The sequence below is a fragment of the Sebastes umbrosus genome, chromosome 3 (genome assembly GCF_015220745.1).
Source record: "Sebastes umbrosus isolate fSebUmb1 chromosome 3, fSebUmb1.pri, whole genome shotgun sequence".
Lineage (NCBI taxonomy): Eukaryota > Metazoa > Chordata > Actinopteri > Perciformes > Sebastidae > Sebastes > Sebastes umbrosus.
In genome coordinates, this window is record NC_051271.1 from 23,615,046 (window position 1) to 23,632,805 (window position 17,760).

At 37.3% G+C, this 17,760-nt stretch overlaps 2 protein-coding genes across 2 annotated transcripts in view; both read left to right on the forward strand.

The window, feature by feature from the left end:
- Positions 1-895: 895 nt before the first annotated feature.
- On the forward strand, positions 896-7,859 carry LOC119485974 (aminoacyl tRNA synthase complex-interacting multifunctional protein 1-like). The gene is made up of 4 exons (XM_037765830.1): positions 896-1,370; positions 1,831-2,039; positions 4,581-4,749; positions 5,908-7,859. Exons 1-4 carry the CDS (start codon positions 998-1,000, stop codon positions 6,072-6,074), a joined length of 918 nt encoding a protein of 305 aa, XP_037621758.1. The 5' UTR covers positions 896-997; the 3' UTR covers positions 6,075-7,859.
- Positions 7,860-13,253: 5,394 nt separating this feature from the next.
- tbc1d9 (TBC1 domain family, member 9 (with GRAM domain)) overlaps positions 13,254-17,760 on the forward strand; it is a 30,962-nt gene continuing 26,455 nt past the window's right edge. Inside the window, exon 1 of the mRNA XM_037764906.1 lies at positions 13,254-14,014. Within this exon, the coding sequence (XP_037620834.1) occupies positions 13,894-14,014 (121 nt within the window). The 5' untranslated portion in view covers positions 13,254-13,893. The remainder of the gene's footprint in view (positions 14,015-17,760) is intronic.

Sequence of the window (17,760 nt, forward strand, 5' to 3'; positions counted from 1 at the left end):
AGCTTTGGTCTCCAGGGCCGGAGTCTCTGCTGTACTCTGCTCCTCTGCCTGCCAGCCTTCACTCACACACCGCGCATGTTCTCGCTATTTCGCCCCCCCCGCTCACGTGGATGCGCGCACACTACACACTGCAGAAGAGTTAGTAGTTCTGAGAATATCTAGTGAATGTAGAGTGGACGTTTTTGCAGAAATAACTGCTGTAGCTCCTCCAGACCAACAAAGGTTTTCCGTGTCTTGTGAAGTGACGGGGCTCCGCAGTGGGAAACGTTATCGTCTCCGACCGGATGCTGGTGTCTCCCCTGTTCTCTCTGGCCGCGGTTGGGAGGCTGAAGCAGGAAAAACCAACACTAGGATCAGCAGTGATTCATGGAGAGACCTTCGTCTGTTCAGCTAACATTACTGCCAAGCAGGTGAAATATAGAGTGATATTGTGATTTTAGCTGACGTGTGTCGCCTCACTGTTTTGACCGATGCTCGTTCACGTCTTTGTAGAGCGAGCACAAGCGCGAGCCTGAGCAACAGGACGCTGACTTTCGTTGACTTAACGGCCACAGGTGTCGCTGTTCACAAGCATTTCTGATTCTTACAAACAATCCCTTTAATCTAACCATTTGCAACAGGAAATACAAATCCCTGAATGGGACCCATTCAGAAAATGTTGTCAAGTTTGAAAATCTATATCATGGGGGGCAAAAGTCTTAGATAAATGTGAGGTTGCTGAGGATAATGTTGATCACACCAAGTCACTCTTGCCTTGTAATTTTGACTTCTATCGCTCTTGTAGCCAATAGTTTCTATATTTGATATATCTAGGTCTATTCTTTTTTTCATTTGATGGTGTTTTTGTTATCCTGTGGAGGGCAGTAGTAGCATTCAAACTGGCAGAAACACAGAAGAAGAAGCCTGGAGAAGAGGAGGAGTGATAACTGGATGCAGGATGCGTTCAGGCTCCACACATTAGAGGTAGGATCAGTACATCCATGGGTAGGATCATAGCATGGGTCGCAGCGAGGAGCTCAGTGACTTCCAGAGAGGCACCGTGGTCGGATGTCACATGTGTAAGAAGTCTGTCCGCGAGATCTCCGCCTTGTTGAACCTGCCTCGGTCCACCGTCAGCGCGGTCATCCTGAAGTGGAAACGTGGAGGCATCACCACGGCTCTGCCTCGGAGCGGCCGACCACACAAGCTGAAGGAAGAGGACCGACAGGTGTTGGAGAAAGTAGCTCTGGAGAACTGCTCTCCGTCCGTGGAGGCGCTCACCGCCGAGTTTCAGACCGCCTCCGGGGCCACCGTGAGCCCCAGGACGGTCCGCAGGGAGCTGCATGAGATGGGCTTCAGAGGACGAGTGTCCACCTACAACAAGCCCAAAGGTGAGTTCATACAAACACATGGAGTGTCCACATACTTTTGGCAACATGACACCTATAAATTGCATTTATGTTGAGACCCCAGCCCTCCCTCCAGTTGCTCTTGTAACAGTCTATTTCTACAGGACTTTGGGACCTGGCTGCAGACATTTGCTCCCTTATTGTCTTTAAATATCATAATGCTTTTCTTTGCCAATGTAAAGCACCTGAAATGTGCTATATAAATAAATCTGAATTGCCTATTGCGTTGGTTTTCAAAGTGTGATCCAGGGACCCCCAGGGGTCATATCATGCTCACGGATGCCTGTCTTCATTCAAACTTTCACTTGATAAATATCTACTGTCTTTCTGTGCTGAAAATGAACAACACTTTCCACTGTGAAGAAACATATAAACATTTTAAATCCATTGTGAGTTTGTGTGCTTGATTATTATAATAGTACTTTTCTTTCTTTGATGCCAGGACGGGAGAAAGCAGAGAAGAAGCAGGCAGCTCCAAGCCAAGATGAAGCCAAGGTGGACGTGTCTCGTCTGGACCTGCGCGTTGGACGTATAATCACAACTGTGCAGCTTCCAGAGGCCGACAGTCTGTATTTGGAGCAGGTCGATGTTGGAGAGGCTTCTCCCAGGACAGTGGTCAGCGAGCTAGCTAAGCACATACCTCTGGACCAGGTACAATATTACTCTTGTATTTAATGTGTTGTGGGATTAAGGAATTTCTTGAATATCATATGATTTTTAGGTGTAATTAATAGGGCTTCAACTACCTTTTATTTTGACTTAATGAAGTTACTGATTATTTTCTTGATTAATTGTTTTGTCTGTAAATTTTCCTTATGCCTCTGCACCAGCGACAGCCATGGCCAGTGGCATTATGTTTTTGGGTTGTCTCTACCATTCTCGTGAACGCGATATCTCAGGAAGCCCTGGAGGGGATTTCTTCAAATTTGGTACAAATGTCCACTTGGACTCAAGGAGGAACTCATTAGATTTTGGAGGTCAAAGGTCAAGGCCACTGTGACCTTACGTCCGTCCCATTCTCGTGAACGCGATATCTCAGGAACGCCTGATAGGGAATTTCTTCAAATTTGGTACAAACGTCCACTTGGACTCAAGGGGGTCCTTTTCATTGTGCTAACTCATGCTTCCTCAAGCCCTATCTCCTCGCTTGACCCGCCCTCTCTGCCATCATGGAAAATCTTCCAATCCCTTAAATGCACTGAGGAGACGAGGAGAAAGGAGGCTTCTGGAGGAGATGAGAGCGAGGAAACGTTGTGTATCCTCCGCGGGAGTCTTTGTCCGACCGACACGCCCCCTTATTGGATATCAGTTATTGATTGGACGCTGCTGCCGATCGGACTGATCTGATTCATGTCAACATCACTGGAGTTTCATACCGGAGAGAAGAGAGATCACATTTGAATAGTTTTATAGTTCAGTTGTCTTCTGATTCACCATCTAGTTAAAATAACAAACGAATAACAAACGGACCATGTTGATGGTAAAGTGTTCCAGCAGCAGAAATAGCAGGATCTCTCCTTCACACACCGCGGCTGAAGCAGCATGTCACTGAAAGAGCTGTTTAACACATGACAACAAACAGAGGTCAAACAACTTTCTTCTTTTATTAGAAAGAGTTTTTCTTTTCATGATCTGTTATTTCCCCCATTAACTTTTATTAAGGATACAATTAAAGACAGAGCGAGTAGGACCGTCTGTCTGTCAGCAACAAACACTTTTTACATAATTTATTGTCAGTTCCATTCAGTCATTTGTGAGGCTGATAATTCCTGAGCATCGGGTTCGATATGAGTTACATCATTTGAATTTTCCCTGAAACATTTAGCCTAATAATTTCCCGTGTTCGATAGACACTATAATAATATTCTGGGTTGTTAAATAATGAATTCACAATCAGAATATCAAATACGGACGCAAATAATTAATAAATAATATAAAGGCATTGTGCCAGTAGAAATGGTTCCTGGTCCTCTAAGCAGGACACAGTCCACAGTATAAATACAGACTGAAGCTGTTGTTTATGTGCAGGTGTTTGTTAAACAGGTAACAGGCTGCAGAGAGAAAACAGTGCTGTCACGCTCTACAGGGAACTGTTATGTTGAAACAGGAAAGAGCCTTTCCCTAAACAGTTATCTCAAAGTTGGAACCACACTATTGTTTAAAATATCATTGTGTGGTGTAGTGTAATATTTCCCTTAATTGCCTACTCCAAACCTAAAGAACAGCCCCAAACCAAAAGTATGTGGACACATACTGTACTACTATGTGTCATTTAAATCAAAACATATGCCTGCCCAGGTCATGTATCCAAAACACTGTATGACTTTGCCAAAAACTTTAAGAAAAATATCTGGAAGAGGCAACCTTCCCATGCACGAAGACAAAATGTTAAGTTAGCTTCTTAAATGTGTTGAAGGTGCTGCAGTGATGGGATTTTCTAGCGCTCTGCAGAAACAGTCTGGAGAAGGCTCTTTCATGTTTCAACATGACAAGGCCCCCCTGCACAAAGCAAGGCCTGTGAAAATACATGACTGGCTTGTACAGACCCCTGACTTAAAGAACCAATAAATCTAAAATCAAAATCTTATTAGACTCTCTTGTGAATTTATTTACAGTATATTCTCTATTTCTGTCAAGCAAACAAGGGTGACATATTTGAGGAAATGCATTTTGAGTTTGATGACTATTATACTTGGATATACAGTATATTAGGCAAAACAAACAAATACTGTTTCATAGCATGTAGATACTTTACATAGCACCAAAACCTTTTTAAAGTGATTTATCATAACATGAGTGATCCTAGATAGATAATATAGTAAATACTAAAAGGATTCATCTCAATGAATGTTATTATTTCCTAAGATGTGGCATAAATCATTTCATGAAATGCTGGACTCTTCCTGTTCTCAGCTTTTGGCAGAAGCTGCCTCTCGTCGTCTTTTTAAATTTTGGTAAGCCGCAGAGGTCTCTAGGCTCAAATGTCTAAAGGTTTCCTATTTGCTTCCTTTGATTTATGAATGAGACACACAAACCATAACCCTCGGACACAGCTATTTAACACTGGCATAATTGTATGAACAACATTTGGAGCTGTTTTCATATATAAATTGTCTATAACATGTTTTTGTTTTCTATTTCCCAAGACATATAGGCTGTAAATGTGTGTTTAATGTTCTGTCCCTCCTGCAGATGCAGAACCACATGGCAGTCCTGTTGTGTAACCTGAAGCCAGCCAAGACGAGAGGAGTGTTGTCCCAGGCTATGCTCATGTGTGCCAGCTCGCCAGACAAGGTTGAAATCCTTAAACCTCCAAGTGGAGCAGCACCAGGAGACAGAGTTACTTTCCAGGGTTTTCCAGGTACTATTACAGATTAATCATTAGCATGAAACTAATTTCCAACCAAACCAACACTAGGCATATTATATAATTTTGCACAAAATGTCTCTGTCTTGATGAATGATATTGTTGAACCTTCTTGCTGCAAAAAAACCAACAACAATGGTGATATTATACAGAGCAGTGTGCAGTTTGGAAAAGGCCCTTTCCTGTTTATGTCCAGAAAGCAAGGTCTGTAAAGAATGGCTTTCTTCAACTCAATCAAACACCTTTCGAAGGATTTGGGACGCTGACTGCCTGACCGCTGACCTAAAGCTGCCTACACATGATCAGCGGTAAAATCGCTCTGCGCTGGCTGTGCCATTGTTTTCCTATGGGGTGAGCGGTGCCGCCCAACTATGCGGAATCACTACTCTTGGCGTGGTGATGGATGTATAAAGAGAACTGGATACAGTGTTGGAGGCGGGCTCCCGTTCATTCCTATGAAAGTTGCTCAGTGGTGCATGAACCCAAAATGGCTTGAATGTGGAGTGATAAAAATACTCGGATCTTCCGGCAATCTTCTGCATCCATTGAGCTCATAGAGCAGGCGCAGTAGCGTTTACTTGAACCCCGCTGCCCAGCCCTCGGTCCAGCCTCGGTCTGGGGCTCATTCATATGACTGTAGGAAGGAAAATCCGCTGATTTACAGATGTCTCTTTCCCAATGTACTGTAAGTATATGGGGAAAAGTATTTTTGGGCCCAATAGCATTACGTGACGGACCCGGAAGTTGTAATTCCACCGTTTGGCCTATACGAAAATTTGCTTCAAAGCCCGGCGTTCTTCCTGGGGGCTTGGGCATGGCGCACCGCTCGAAATTACCACAGAGTGCTGCACTAAAAGTTTGAATTATTTCAACTTGCCAACTTGGTTGCCACTGACCTTTCAAAGCGCAATCAATGAGATAACAGCTGCAACTGCCAAACCTCTTTGATCTCTTACGGCTGAATGGGAACAAATCCCTGCCGATAGTTTCCATATTCTTGAGGAAAGCCTCTCCTGGAGATTGAAGGCAGCATATTACCCACGGTTTTGCTGTCCTGAGTCGGTTATGCAAGGACATGTACAATGTCAGTCCTGGACTCATAAATCCTGCATTTGTGACTTCTAATGCATCAAACTGACTTCTTGATTTCAGGTGAACCAGACAAAGAGCTGAACCCCAAAAAGAAGGTGTGGGAACTGATTCAGCCAGACCTACGCACGGATGGCCAGTGTGTTGCAACCTACAAAGGATCTGCCTTTGAAGTTGCCGGCAAGGGAGTGTGCAAAGCCCAAACCATGAGCGACAGTGAAATTAAATAAACAGAGCTGCTCGAAATAGATCAGTGCAAGTCCCTGCAGCCAGACAGGATCCAGAGTGTTGTGTAGAGTTCTAAGAAGAGTGGAGGCCGTTGTAGCAGCATATTAATGCCCTTGGTTTTGGAAGGACATGTCCAACAATCACATGGGTGTTATGTCTGAGTGTTCACATAGTTTTGTCCTGTAAGGAAGGAAACTGATGAAGAAGTGAAGAGCATGTTGCCCTCTGTTGGATGGACATGAACATTACTGTTACATTTTTATTGAATATCTGAAGTTCTGTATTTGGCCAAAGGAGGGGGCACTTCAGTACTCCTGATGATGTACAGGATGTGTGTGGTGAGATATGAGAACATACAGCACACCTTCATACCCAGCATGGTGAAAGGAAAGTGGAAAGTCTTACAAAGAATCCGTTTTGGTTGGGGAATATTTGATAAAATATAAATGTTTCACCTGATGCCACAGTGCTCATTTCCACTGAACAGTGGGAAAAACTCAACAGCACAGAAATCCCTTTGAAAAAGACAGTTTTACTTTCTTTTGACAATATGAAAATGAGTAGAGAAATTACTGTAAAATTAGTTACTTTTACCTAATTAAATATGTTCTTAAGCAACTGCAGTTCTCAGTCAGTTCTTTGAGCTCCTTCAGTTTGATGCTGGCAAATTATGGAAATTAATCAGTGTGATTTATATATCCACGTAAATAGCCTGTCAAATGTTTAATTTCAATGACGCATATTACATATTGCAATATTATATTACTTTTGTTTATCTGTACAGTAGTTTCCCAGGAATCCGATGCAATTGAAAACTGACAGCTCTGAATCGTTTATTTAGATGTAAATGTAGATGTTTGTTACTTCAACAAAGATGTTTCGTATCCATCCTGCTACTGCAGATCGTCACTCTGCTCTTAAGATGTTGTAACAGGTTAGTGAAACCTTAGATTTTATATGTCCTGCTTCATGTAACATGTTTGTGTCTCAGCTTTCATGCATGATTGCTAATAAGCCTGTTTATCATTTGAAGCGCAAAAAATGATTGGTTTTAAAACAAGCTGCCTTTATGGTTTTTCCCCTGTAGTTCAAACCAAGTCCATAAAATGACCAAACTCAAACACACACACAGTTCTTCTTCCCTTATTTTAAAGGAAGAAGTGAAAACTGCATGTGAAGAATGGGGATGTGATCCAGTAACTAAGAAGTGGAACAAACAATTGTTTGACAGAACAGGAGGACCGAGAGGGAATGGTATCAACCTTTTCATATACATAGTATTCATTACCTTTTCATAGGCTAGAGAAGTAAGCCATGAAACTTCTTTCCCAGATACTAGAAGAAAACCCAGATTCATTTCTCATAAAAAGGAAATTCTTAATGTTTTTTATTCTTCTGTAGATGGTGTAGAATGGATCCAGGGGAATTGCATAGTATCTGTCGAAACCACCTGATTACATGAATGTTTTAGTTATTTTTTGATTTGTGACTTAAACAGCCTTAAATGTAAGTCACTTTAACTCTTAGTCATCATAACACAAGACACGTTGTGATTATTTGATCAGATTATCAAAGTATGACCCAATGGACCTACCTATGTTTTGTGTTGTACAAAGTTTTGATCTATCTTCCATGAAAACTGATGCAAAAAGTCTGTTTACAAAGTGGTGAGTCAGGGTCTGTTACTGGAGCAGGAGATACTTGATATGTTTTGTAAATGTTGGTGGAAATCTCTCTGTTTTCTGTTCAGATTGCTGAATAAACGAAGGGCCCGGAGGAGACAAGAACTGGAGCACATGTAACAAAAATTTGGTAACTATCAAATCAACAGTTGTTGTAGTAGTTGTAGTAATAGCTGAGGTTGTTGCAGTTGTAGTTGTTGGCATAGTTGTAGTGGTAAGAGTAATAATTATTAATAATTATGGCATGGTAACTTTAGTAGTAGGAGCTATTGTAGTTGTAGTAGTCATAAAAAGTCATACTATAGTATGTAATGAAAGAGCCATACAAAAGTCCTAGTATAGTATGCCATGAAATTGTCATAAAAAATGTGATGGTATAAAAAAGTCATAGTATCACATGTCAATAAAGTCATAGTTTGGTATGTTGGAAAAAAAAGTCATAGTTTAGTATGTTGAAAAGTCATAATATACTAAATTTTAAAAAGAAATTAAAAAAGTCATAGTCAAATTTTTTTTAAAGGTCATAGTAAAGTATGTCAAAAAAATAAAAAAGTCATAGTTTAGTATGTGGAAAAAAGGTCATAGTATATTATGTTGAAAAAAACAAGTTATACTATAGTATGTCGGGAAAAAAAAGTCATATGACGAAATCAATAAAAAAAGTAATATTGTATGAAGAAAATCATAGTAAAGTATGTCGAAAAATAAAAAAAGACAGTATAGTAAAAAGTCATATAGCATGTTGAAAAAATGTAAGTCATCATAGCATGTCAAAAATAAAATTATCCTATAGTATGTTGAAAAAAGTCATATGACGAAATCAATAAAAAAAATGTATATTATAGTACAAAGAAAAAAAAAAAAATCATAGTATATAGTATGTCGAAAAATAAAAAAAAGGCATAGTATAGTTTATCGTAAAAAAGTCATAGTATTTCGAAAAAATTAAAAAGTCATTATAGTATGATGAAAAAAAATAAAAGTCATAGTATAGTATGTAAATACTAATAATATTGTATGAAGAAAATCAAAGTAAAGTATGTCGAAAAATAAAAAAAGACATAGTATAGTAAAAAGTCATATAGTATGTTGAAAAAATGTAAAAGTCATATTATAGTATGACGAAAAAGTTAAGTCATATAGCATGTCAAAAATAAAAAGTTTTATTATAGTATGTCGAAAAATGAAAAAAAGACAAATTATAGTATGCCTAAACCTTTTTTAAAAAATCATAGTATAGTATGTAAAAAAAAATTAAAAAGTCATAGTTTAGTATGTCGTAAAAAAAGTCATAGTATAGTCTGTTTTTTTTTTTTCCTTTTTTTTCTTTTATTATATTTTATTATAGGATTATTATTATTATTACTTTTTTATATATTTAATTGCAAGACAAAAGACAATTCATTAACACAACAACAAGAACAGTGAGTACAGGCCAGTTAACACATTTCTGCCATGGTATAATATGTTGAAAAAAAGTCAGTATAGTATGTTGAAAAAATAAAAAAGTCATAGTATTGTATGTCGAAAAAATAAAAAAAAAGTCATATTATAGTATGACGAAAAAAAAGTCTCAGTATAGTATGTTGAAAAAATAAAAAAGTCGTAGTATAGTATTTCAAAAAAATTAAAAAAAAGTCATAGTTTATTATGTGGAAAAAAGGTCATAATGTAGTATGTCGAGAAAAAAAAGTCATAGAATAGTATGTCGAAAATTTTTGAAAAAGTCTTAGTATACTATGTAAAAAAAAAGTCATACTATAGTATGTCGGAAAAATAGTCATACTATAGTATGTCTAAAAAGAAGTCATACAATAGTATGTCGAAAAAAGGCATACTATAGTATGTCAAAAATAAAAAGTTATACTATAGTATGTCGAAAGAAAAAGTCATTATAATATGACGAAATCAATTAAAAAAGTAATATTATAGTATGAAGGAAAAAAAAATCATATTGTAGTTTGTCAGAAAAAAAGTCAAATGGTATGTAGAAAAAATTAAAAAGTCATATGACAGTATGACGAAAACAATAAAAGTCATATTATAGTATGATGAAAAAATGAAAAGTCAAAGTATAGTATGTGAAAAAAAGTCATACTATACTATATATATGTGTATATATATATGTATATATATATGTATATATATATACATATATATATATACATGTGTGTGTATATATATATATATATATATATATATATATATATATATATGTATATATATGTGTGTGTATATATATATATATATATATATATATATATATATATATATACATATATATATATATATATGTATATATATATATATATATATAGGTCACCTGAACATGTGAACGCTTTTACACATTTAATTTGGCTGATCTGTGTTGGCTATAATGTTTATTTTTCCCCCTGATCACCAAGGCCTAGAAGAACAAATTTCAAAAGTCACTATTGTGTTATATGGGATTTGAATAAAGATCTGAGAGTCAATTTTTGTTTTTCTTTTACAGTATATTTATGGTGATATAACTATTCATACATTCATTCGACATCACTGTGGCGTACATATTCTGATAGCCCAGTTTGTCCTGAAAAAAAGAGATATAAATAACATGATTGTGGATTACAGTGTTGAGGTTACAGGCTTAAAAGCATTATTACAAAAGGAGATCAGGCAGACTAAAAATAGGAAAAGGGTTTTAAACCAACATGAAGTCTTAGTATAGAGTCAGTCTTGCCTGAGATATAAATAAAGGCATGGAAGTTGGAATGGTGTTTGATAATTATTACATTTTTATTTTTATTTATATATTTCTTATACTTCTCATCTTATAAGGGCTATATATAGCAAATTGCATAGAGAACGAATGGAGAATATCGAAATGAGAATGACTTAAAAACTAGATTCAAAATCTGTATAAAATCTTTGTAAGTGGTAACAGTATCTATTATAGTGGAGCTTTGAGTGTCTATTATATATTTTATTTTTTATATAACTCCAAAAGTATAAAAGCGATAAAAACTGTTTATTTGTACATACTTTGTTACATATTAACATGAAAAAAATGCATTTTATTCCACACTTTCTGTACAAAGTTTCTTATTCAATGTGATGGCCTGAATTGTGCCTGAGCATATCATCATATATTACTTCAAGTAAAAGTAAAGGTGTCTGTGTAAAATTTTGAATTTAAAAGCCTCTATAGGCTCTAGTTCTATAATGAATACATATTTTGATATATTGCTTTGAGGTGTAGGACAGATATCAGGGCACTATTAGGGCAAATTTGAATTTAATCCAAGTAATAGGTGAAAAAAAAAAAAAATCCTCCCCTGATCTGAAACCATGCATGTTTCAGTTGAGCTGAGTCAACCTATAAATAAAGTGCTGCTCTCCCTCTTCCTGCATCCTGTTTTTGAAAGGCCTCAAAGTTCAGGAAACCCCACAAAACTGTCTTCACAGCTGTTATAATCTCAATGTGTATGTGTGGTATTTAGTTGTCATATATGTGTATTTGCTCCCAATCTCTCATATCACTTTCCTACAGCAATTTAATGATAGTATACAGTATATAATGATATATATATAATGATAGGCTACTTAGGAATAACATTAGCATCCTTATAAAAGTATAGGTCAATAATGTTGTTACAGTTCCCAGAATTGATGTGTGTTATACAAGGCTGTTTCGGGCCCCAGGGCCCCCGAAAGGCCCCCGGCCAGGATGCCTATGTGGCAATAACTGTGTGGTAATTTGATGATTTACATTAGTTTGGTAAAATGCACCACTAAAGTTCAACTGAAATGGTAAAACCCCTTAAAGAAGCAGTTGGTAGAATTGGAGCAAATATTATTTTAAAAAAAAGTTATTTTTATAAAACGGTCAATATATCCTGACAGAAGGACATGAGTCAGGTAATCTGAAAAAAATCATGTTCCTCTGTGTCCTCCGGTTCTCCTAATGGCATTTGCGAGATTTCACAGACCAAAGAAAAACAACCAATCAGAGCTGGACTGGAGCCTGCTGTCTTTGAGCAGCTGTCAGTCACTCACAAACTCTGATCAAACGGTCAAACTAGGCAGCGCTGATCAAATATGAGTCAATATTCTGTTACTGTAATGCCTATTTCTCACCTCAAATGTCTTCTGCCTTCTGCAGGTTTAAGTGGCTCTTGCATTTTACTAAATCTTTAGGCCCTATATCACGCTACTTTGGAAACGTTAGGATCGGCACTAGAATTTCAAACAAAGTTATGTGGGTTTGAGTATTTGGCTGCTCAGCATAAAGAATGACTGTACCTGCCAGTGAGTTTTGGACAAATTTGTGTTAAATTTCCTCAAACTAACGGACATAAAGCAAACTTAGTGCAGTGTTTTATTCCAACATAGTTAGTTTCTGTGACTCTGGGCAAAATGTGTTGGGGAAATACTGTATGTGTATGTAGAGGGGTTCAATAGGGGCCCAAGGTTAGCAGGTTAATCTAGCCGTAATGTTATTCAAAAGACTTAATGGAAACAAAGCAGAGGAAACGTTTATATTGCGTGATTTGCATCAACAGCCATGTTTATAGACTTACAGTAGCTCACAACTCCGTAATATAAGGTGAGTGACATTACCTGTGGAAAGAGTGGGCAGACCTTTGATTACTGTAGGCTACTAAACCAGTGGTTCTCAAAGTGGAGTCCTAGGACCCCCCAGGGGTCCTTGAGGGGGTTCCAAAGGGTCCCCCCAGCAAAAAGGGGAATAATTTATTTTCACTATAAATCCACCCATAAGTAACACAATGACTGTTTTGGTCATGGGTTTAATACACTTGCTGTAATAAAACATCTAAAACCAAAAATCCTCACAAACGTGGGACACTTCACAAAATCTTATTAAAGTGGGGTCTGTGGTCTAATCTGTGTCAATTTAGGGGAGAACCACTGTAATAAAAAATAATAATAATAATAATAATAATAATAATAATAATAATAATAATAATAAAAGAAATAATTAATTAATTAAAATAAACAATCAACTCATGTTTGGGAACAAGATAAATAGGTCTATAGATATGATGCTGTGCAATAATTAAATAATTATCTGACGGACAGTGTGCAATAATCTGACAAAACTGTCATCTCATCAATATACATATTGTATTTTTATATTTTATATTGTATTATCTTTTATATTTTTTATATTTATATTGCGCTATCTCTTTTTTATTGTATTATCTTTTCATTCGCACCTATGGGATTGTCACAATCTAATTTCGTTTTACTACACAATGACAATGAAAGGCTTGAATCTTGAATCTTTGAGGAGTTCGCAGCCTAACCGATCAAGTCAAGATTAATGTTGTAATAAAAAAAAAAGTGGAAAACCTGAGTTTGTTGTTAATGAATTAACTAATTCATTCATTTTATTTTCTAAATTTTTGTATAACTTATTTCCTCACGTGCCTCCGCCTCCTGCGCGTTCACGTCGCGCGGTGGCCAGTCGGTGACGCGCTCGCTGTATTTAGCGTTCGTGCGGCAGCGCGACAGAAGGAGAAGAAGAAGGAGAAGAAGAGGACTGCTGCTGCTGCTGCTGCGTTGCGTTCAGCTTTACTGTCAAACTATCGTCTTTCTGCTTCAGTACACGGACGGGCATCGCAGCTGGGAGAGCGAACAGACTGTCTAGTCTCCATTTGGATCGACTATAACCAGGATTTCTCCTCAAAAACAGCCACGCAGACCTCGACACCGACGGGATCACACCTGCAGCCCCGCAGCAGCAGCATGCACAACAAAGACTGATCCAGACCTGCACACCCAGCCAGGCTGCAGATACGAAACACCAAAGACACCCATCTGTATACTGAAGAGCCTGTGTGCTGCACACAAGAGGCTGCTGCTGCTGCAAGAGTGCACGAAATTAGGTGTTTGACTTGCACATTTGCAGGCCGATCCGATCCGATCCGATCCGATCCGATCCTGGTTGGTCTAATTATAGCAACACTTGCAGGCGCGTCTTTTCGTTTCACGCTCGGACATCCAGCAGTAGAGAGGATATCTGAAGGGTCGAGGAGAGGAGCAGGATATCAGGCCTATACATCTATCTGCTGGTCGGACCAGTTTCATGGTCCTCTGTGTTTAAATGTTCCCTTAGAATAAAACCAGGAGCATTATGTGGGTCAGTCCTGAAGATGTGTTACTGGCGGGAGCATTATGGATCACCGAGAGAGCAAATCCATATTTCATCCTCCAGAAACGGAAGGGCCACGGGGATGGAGGCGGAGGGCTGGCGGGTGAGTCTTATTATAATAAGCCTTATATACTGTATTGGATCAATGACACACAAAAATACATTTTCATTTAAAGGGGACATGTCGTGCTCATTTTCAGGTTCATACTTGTATTTTGTGTTTCTACTAGAACATGTTTACATTTAATGTTCAACAAATATATTATTTTTCTCATACTGTCTGTCTGAATATACCTGTATTCATGCTCTGTCTGAAACGCTCCGTTTTAGCACATTTCAAAGGAATGGCAACAGAATTGCCTTGCTAAGAAACAGCTTGGGTCCATGTTTATTTCCTGTCAGCTGATGTGATTAACATACACTGCAACAGGAAATAAACTGGGACACGTTTAGTATGTTTACGTTTAAAACTGTGAAATTGTCTAAATATTGTAGATTTGTGACATCACAAATGGACAGAAATCCTGACGGCTTGTTCCAAACGCACAGTTTCTGAATACAGGCTGTGTGTATTTCTCCATTGATTGAGCGTTTTGATACTTTCACAGTATCAGTATTTATATATCACTTAAACCTGCTTTATAATATAAAAGACATGGAAATCTAATTTTTTACAATATGGGACCTTTTAAATACCAGAGGTTGAGATGATGAGATGTGACCGAGTGACAGGTTGAGGACAGGATGGACACACTGTTAAGAATTTCCCAGTAATCTAACAGTAAAGAACTGACAGCAGGGTTGCCTTTATGTTACTGTAAAATTAACATTATTATACTGTCGCTAAAATCTACAGCTTTGTACTGTTAATGAAAAATACAGTTTGAACTGGTTGTTTTTTTATTAATTTCACAGTATTTTACAGTTAATTTACTGTTTAAAGATACATTATATAGCTGTTTTTCACCTTTCTTTTACATTATCTTACTGATTTGTTTTAATGCACTATTTAGGTTGTATTTTTTACATACATTTTAATAAACATTATTTTGTGCCTAGATGAATAGACTTAGCAGGTTACAGACATACTGTAGGAATAGTCACACTAAATACAATTAAAGGGACTTGTTAGGAAAAAGGCTATAATAGACTTGTTGACACTTTTCCCGAAAATGTCTGTCTATAGCTGGCTACAAGCACAGAATGCAAACCATAACAACATGTGAGTGAAGAACAGAGCTAATTCACTGATTTTACAATCATGTACAATGTACAAGCCTCACATGTGCAGATCAGGTCCCAGAATTAAAAAAATACTGCATGAAACTGTTACTGGTGATACTTTAGACAGTTGATCAGCAGTAAAGTGATGTTTTTTAAGAATGCATTATAGTTCAGTTAAAAAACGGCCTATGAGCGTAATTTAACAGGTTTTCTTTTGTATTAACAGTAAAGCACTGTTTTTAGCAATAACAGGTTAATACTGTTGAAATCCTGCTGTAAATTAACAGCAATTGTTTACAGTGCAGGATAATGTGAGGTGGTCGATCACATGACAATCTGTGCTGTCACAGCAGGTGGCTTTTCACCTGGATGTGAAGAGTTAAATGCTCCTAATTCAGGAGGTTTCAAAGTCTGAGACTATGTGGGCCTCACCTCAGACAAAGCTTGGAAAAGGCACCTCCTCGGGAATCTTAGTTTATTTGCTTATAGTTTCCCTCAAATCCTGGATGCCCATGGGATCATGATGATGTTATTTGATCCCATAGAGATTCAACAATTGAGCCAATAAAACCTAGTATTGTTGTTTGGCATAACTTTAGGCTACACCAAATTTTATTTTTTTATTTTTATTCAACCTTTATTTAACCAGGTAGTACTCCATTGAGATTAAGAATCTCTTTTGCAAGAGAGACCTGCCCAAGACAGCAGCATTTAAACATACATTAAAGTTTCAGACGCCACAACATAAAACAAATGCAAAATAAATACATAGCATAATATCATACAAAACACATTGAAATCAAATGTTTGAAGCCAACGTTAAAGTGAAAATATTCAGAAACACAGACAGCTCCCGATTGACTCTGCTTCTAGGTCTTTCATTAATGTTTTAAATTCATCAGAAGTAATCAGATTTCCCAGTTTCAACTTAAAATACATAGAACATGTCTGTCCTATAGGCATTTATTAGTTTCTGACTCTGGGAAAACAATAAAATCCCCCCAAACTACTGCACCTCTGAACTATAACCACATCACACACATTTAGGCTATATTCTATGTGATCTCCTTTTGAGAACTAATGTATTATGTTTTCACCCCTGAAACTGTCTGGACCTCCCACCTTGAAAACCTGCTCTAATTGATTTATTCACACTATTTTCAACCTGCTTTGAGGAAGGATAAACCTTCGACCAAGTACGCTGACATCAGTGGACAAAGTCCAGCACAACTATTCTCTGATCATATAATTACTCCCGACATTATTGTTATACTATCTTGTAAAAAATGGCGGGCTATTCCTACCTGCAACAAATGAGATTACAACAATGCAAACGATAGTAGTTGCCATTCTTGTGCAGCTGCTAATAGCTGTGGAGGCTCAATAACAGAGAATCTATCTGAGACACGGTCTGTTTGCTTGTTTGTGCTGAATCATTGCCCTTCCTCCTTCTCTTATTATTCCTCCTCCTCCTGTCTCTTGCTTATACTATCCAAAATGGGTCAAGCACCAGCAGGAGCATGAGGAAGAGGCGGAGGAAGAGGAGGGTCAGGTTGTGGAACTGACTGGTTGAGGTTCACAGTTTAACAGCCTGCTGTCCTGTTTTTCTCTCTGAATTTTGTAATGTGGTTCGTTCTTTGACCTGAATTCAGCTGGTTACAACAGTTTTCAAGTTTTACAGATGAAATACTGTTCAACATCTTTGAGGAATTAAACGAGCCAATTAAACATATTTTGGAACGTGAATTAATAGATTAGATTGATTTTGACATATATCTGATAGGAAGGATAACTTGGGCTGCACAAATTAGCTGCACACTCCCCATTTTGATGCCTAATGTGTATTTTTTTTAATTTATTTTTTTGCCATGGTGAAATATTAGATGACCCCATATTTGCTGTATGGTAATTTGTTTAAAAAAATATATAATTAAGGAGTATGCTTAATATAAGCTTAGTATCAGTTTAAATAATGAAGGTAATAATGCTACATTTTGACACTGGACCTCAAGATCAGGTAATAAAGCAGACAAACAAATTACTAGGGCTGCAACCAACGATTATTTTCTCGATTAATTGATTAGTTGTTTGTTCATAAAGTGTCAGAAAATGGTGAAAAATGTCGATCAGTTTCCCGAAGCCCAAGATGACGTCCTCAAATGTCTTGTTTCGTCCACAACTCAAAGATATTCAGTTTACTGTCATAGAGGAGTAAAGAAACCAGAAAATATTCACATTTAAGAAGCAGGAATCAGAGAATTTAGACTTTATTTCCTTAAAAACTCGTATCAATTATTCCATTATCAAAATAGTTGGCAATTAATTTTTGAAAGTCAAACTAATTGATTAATTGTTGCAGCTCAAAAATGTACAATTAATTAAATGATCACAAACCAATTGCCGCACAGTGAACCTGGGGCTTTTGGCTTTACTTTAACATGATGTATATGTAGTGAAATATCACAATTTATATCAATCTAAATTAGGATTATTTATTTGTTTTTGATTCAAAGCTGAAGTGAAGCCGACGCCTCTATCACTGAATGATCCGTGTTGATCAGCTCAGTTTCTGTTCCCTGCTGAGAGTTTCTCACTCTGTGTCACTTTAACACCAGAAACTATGAT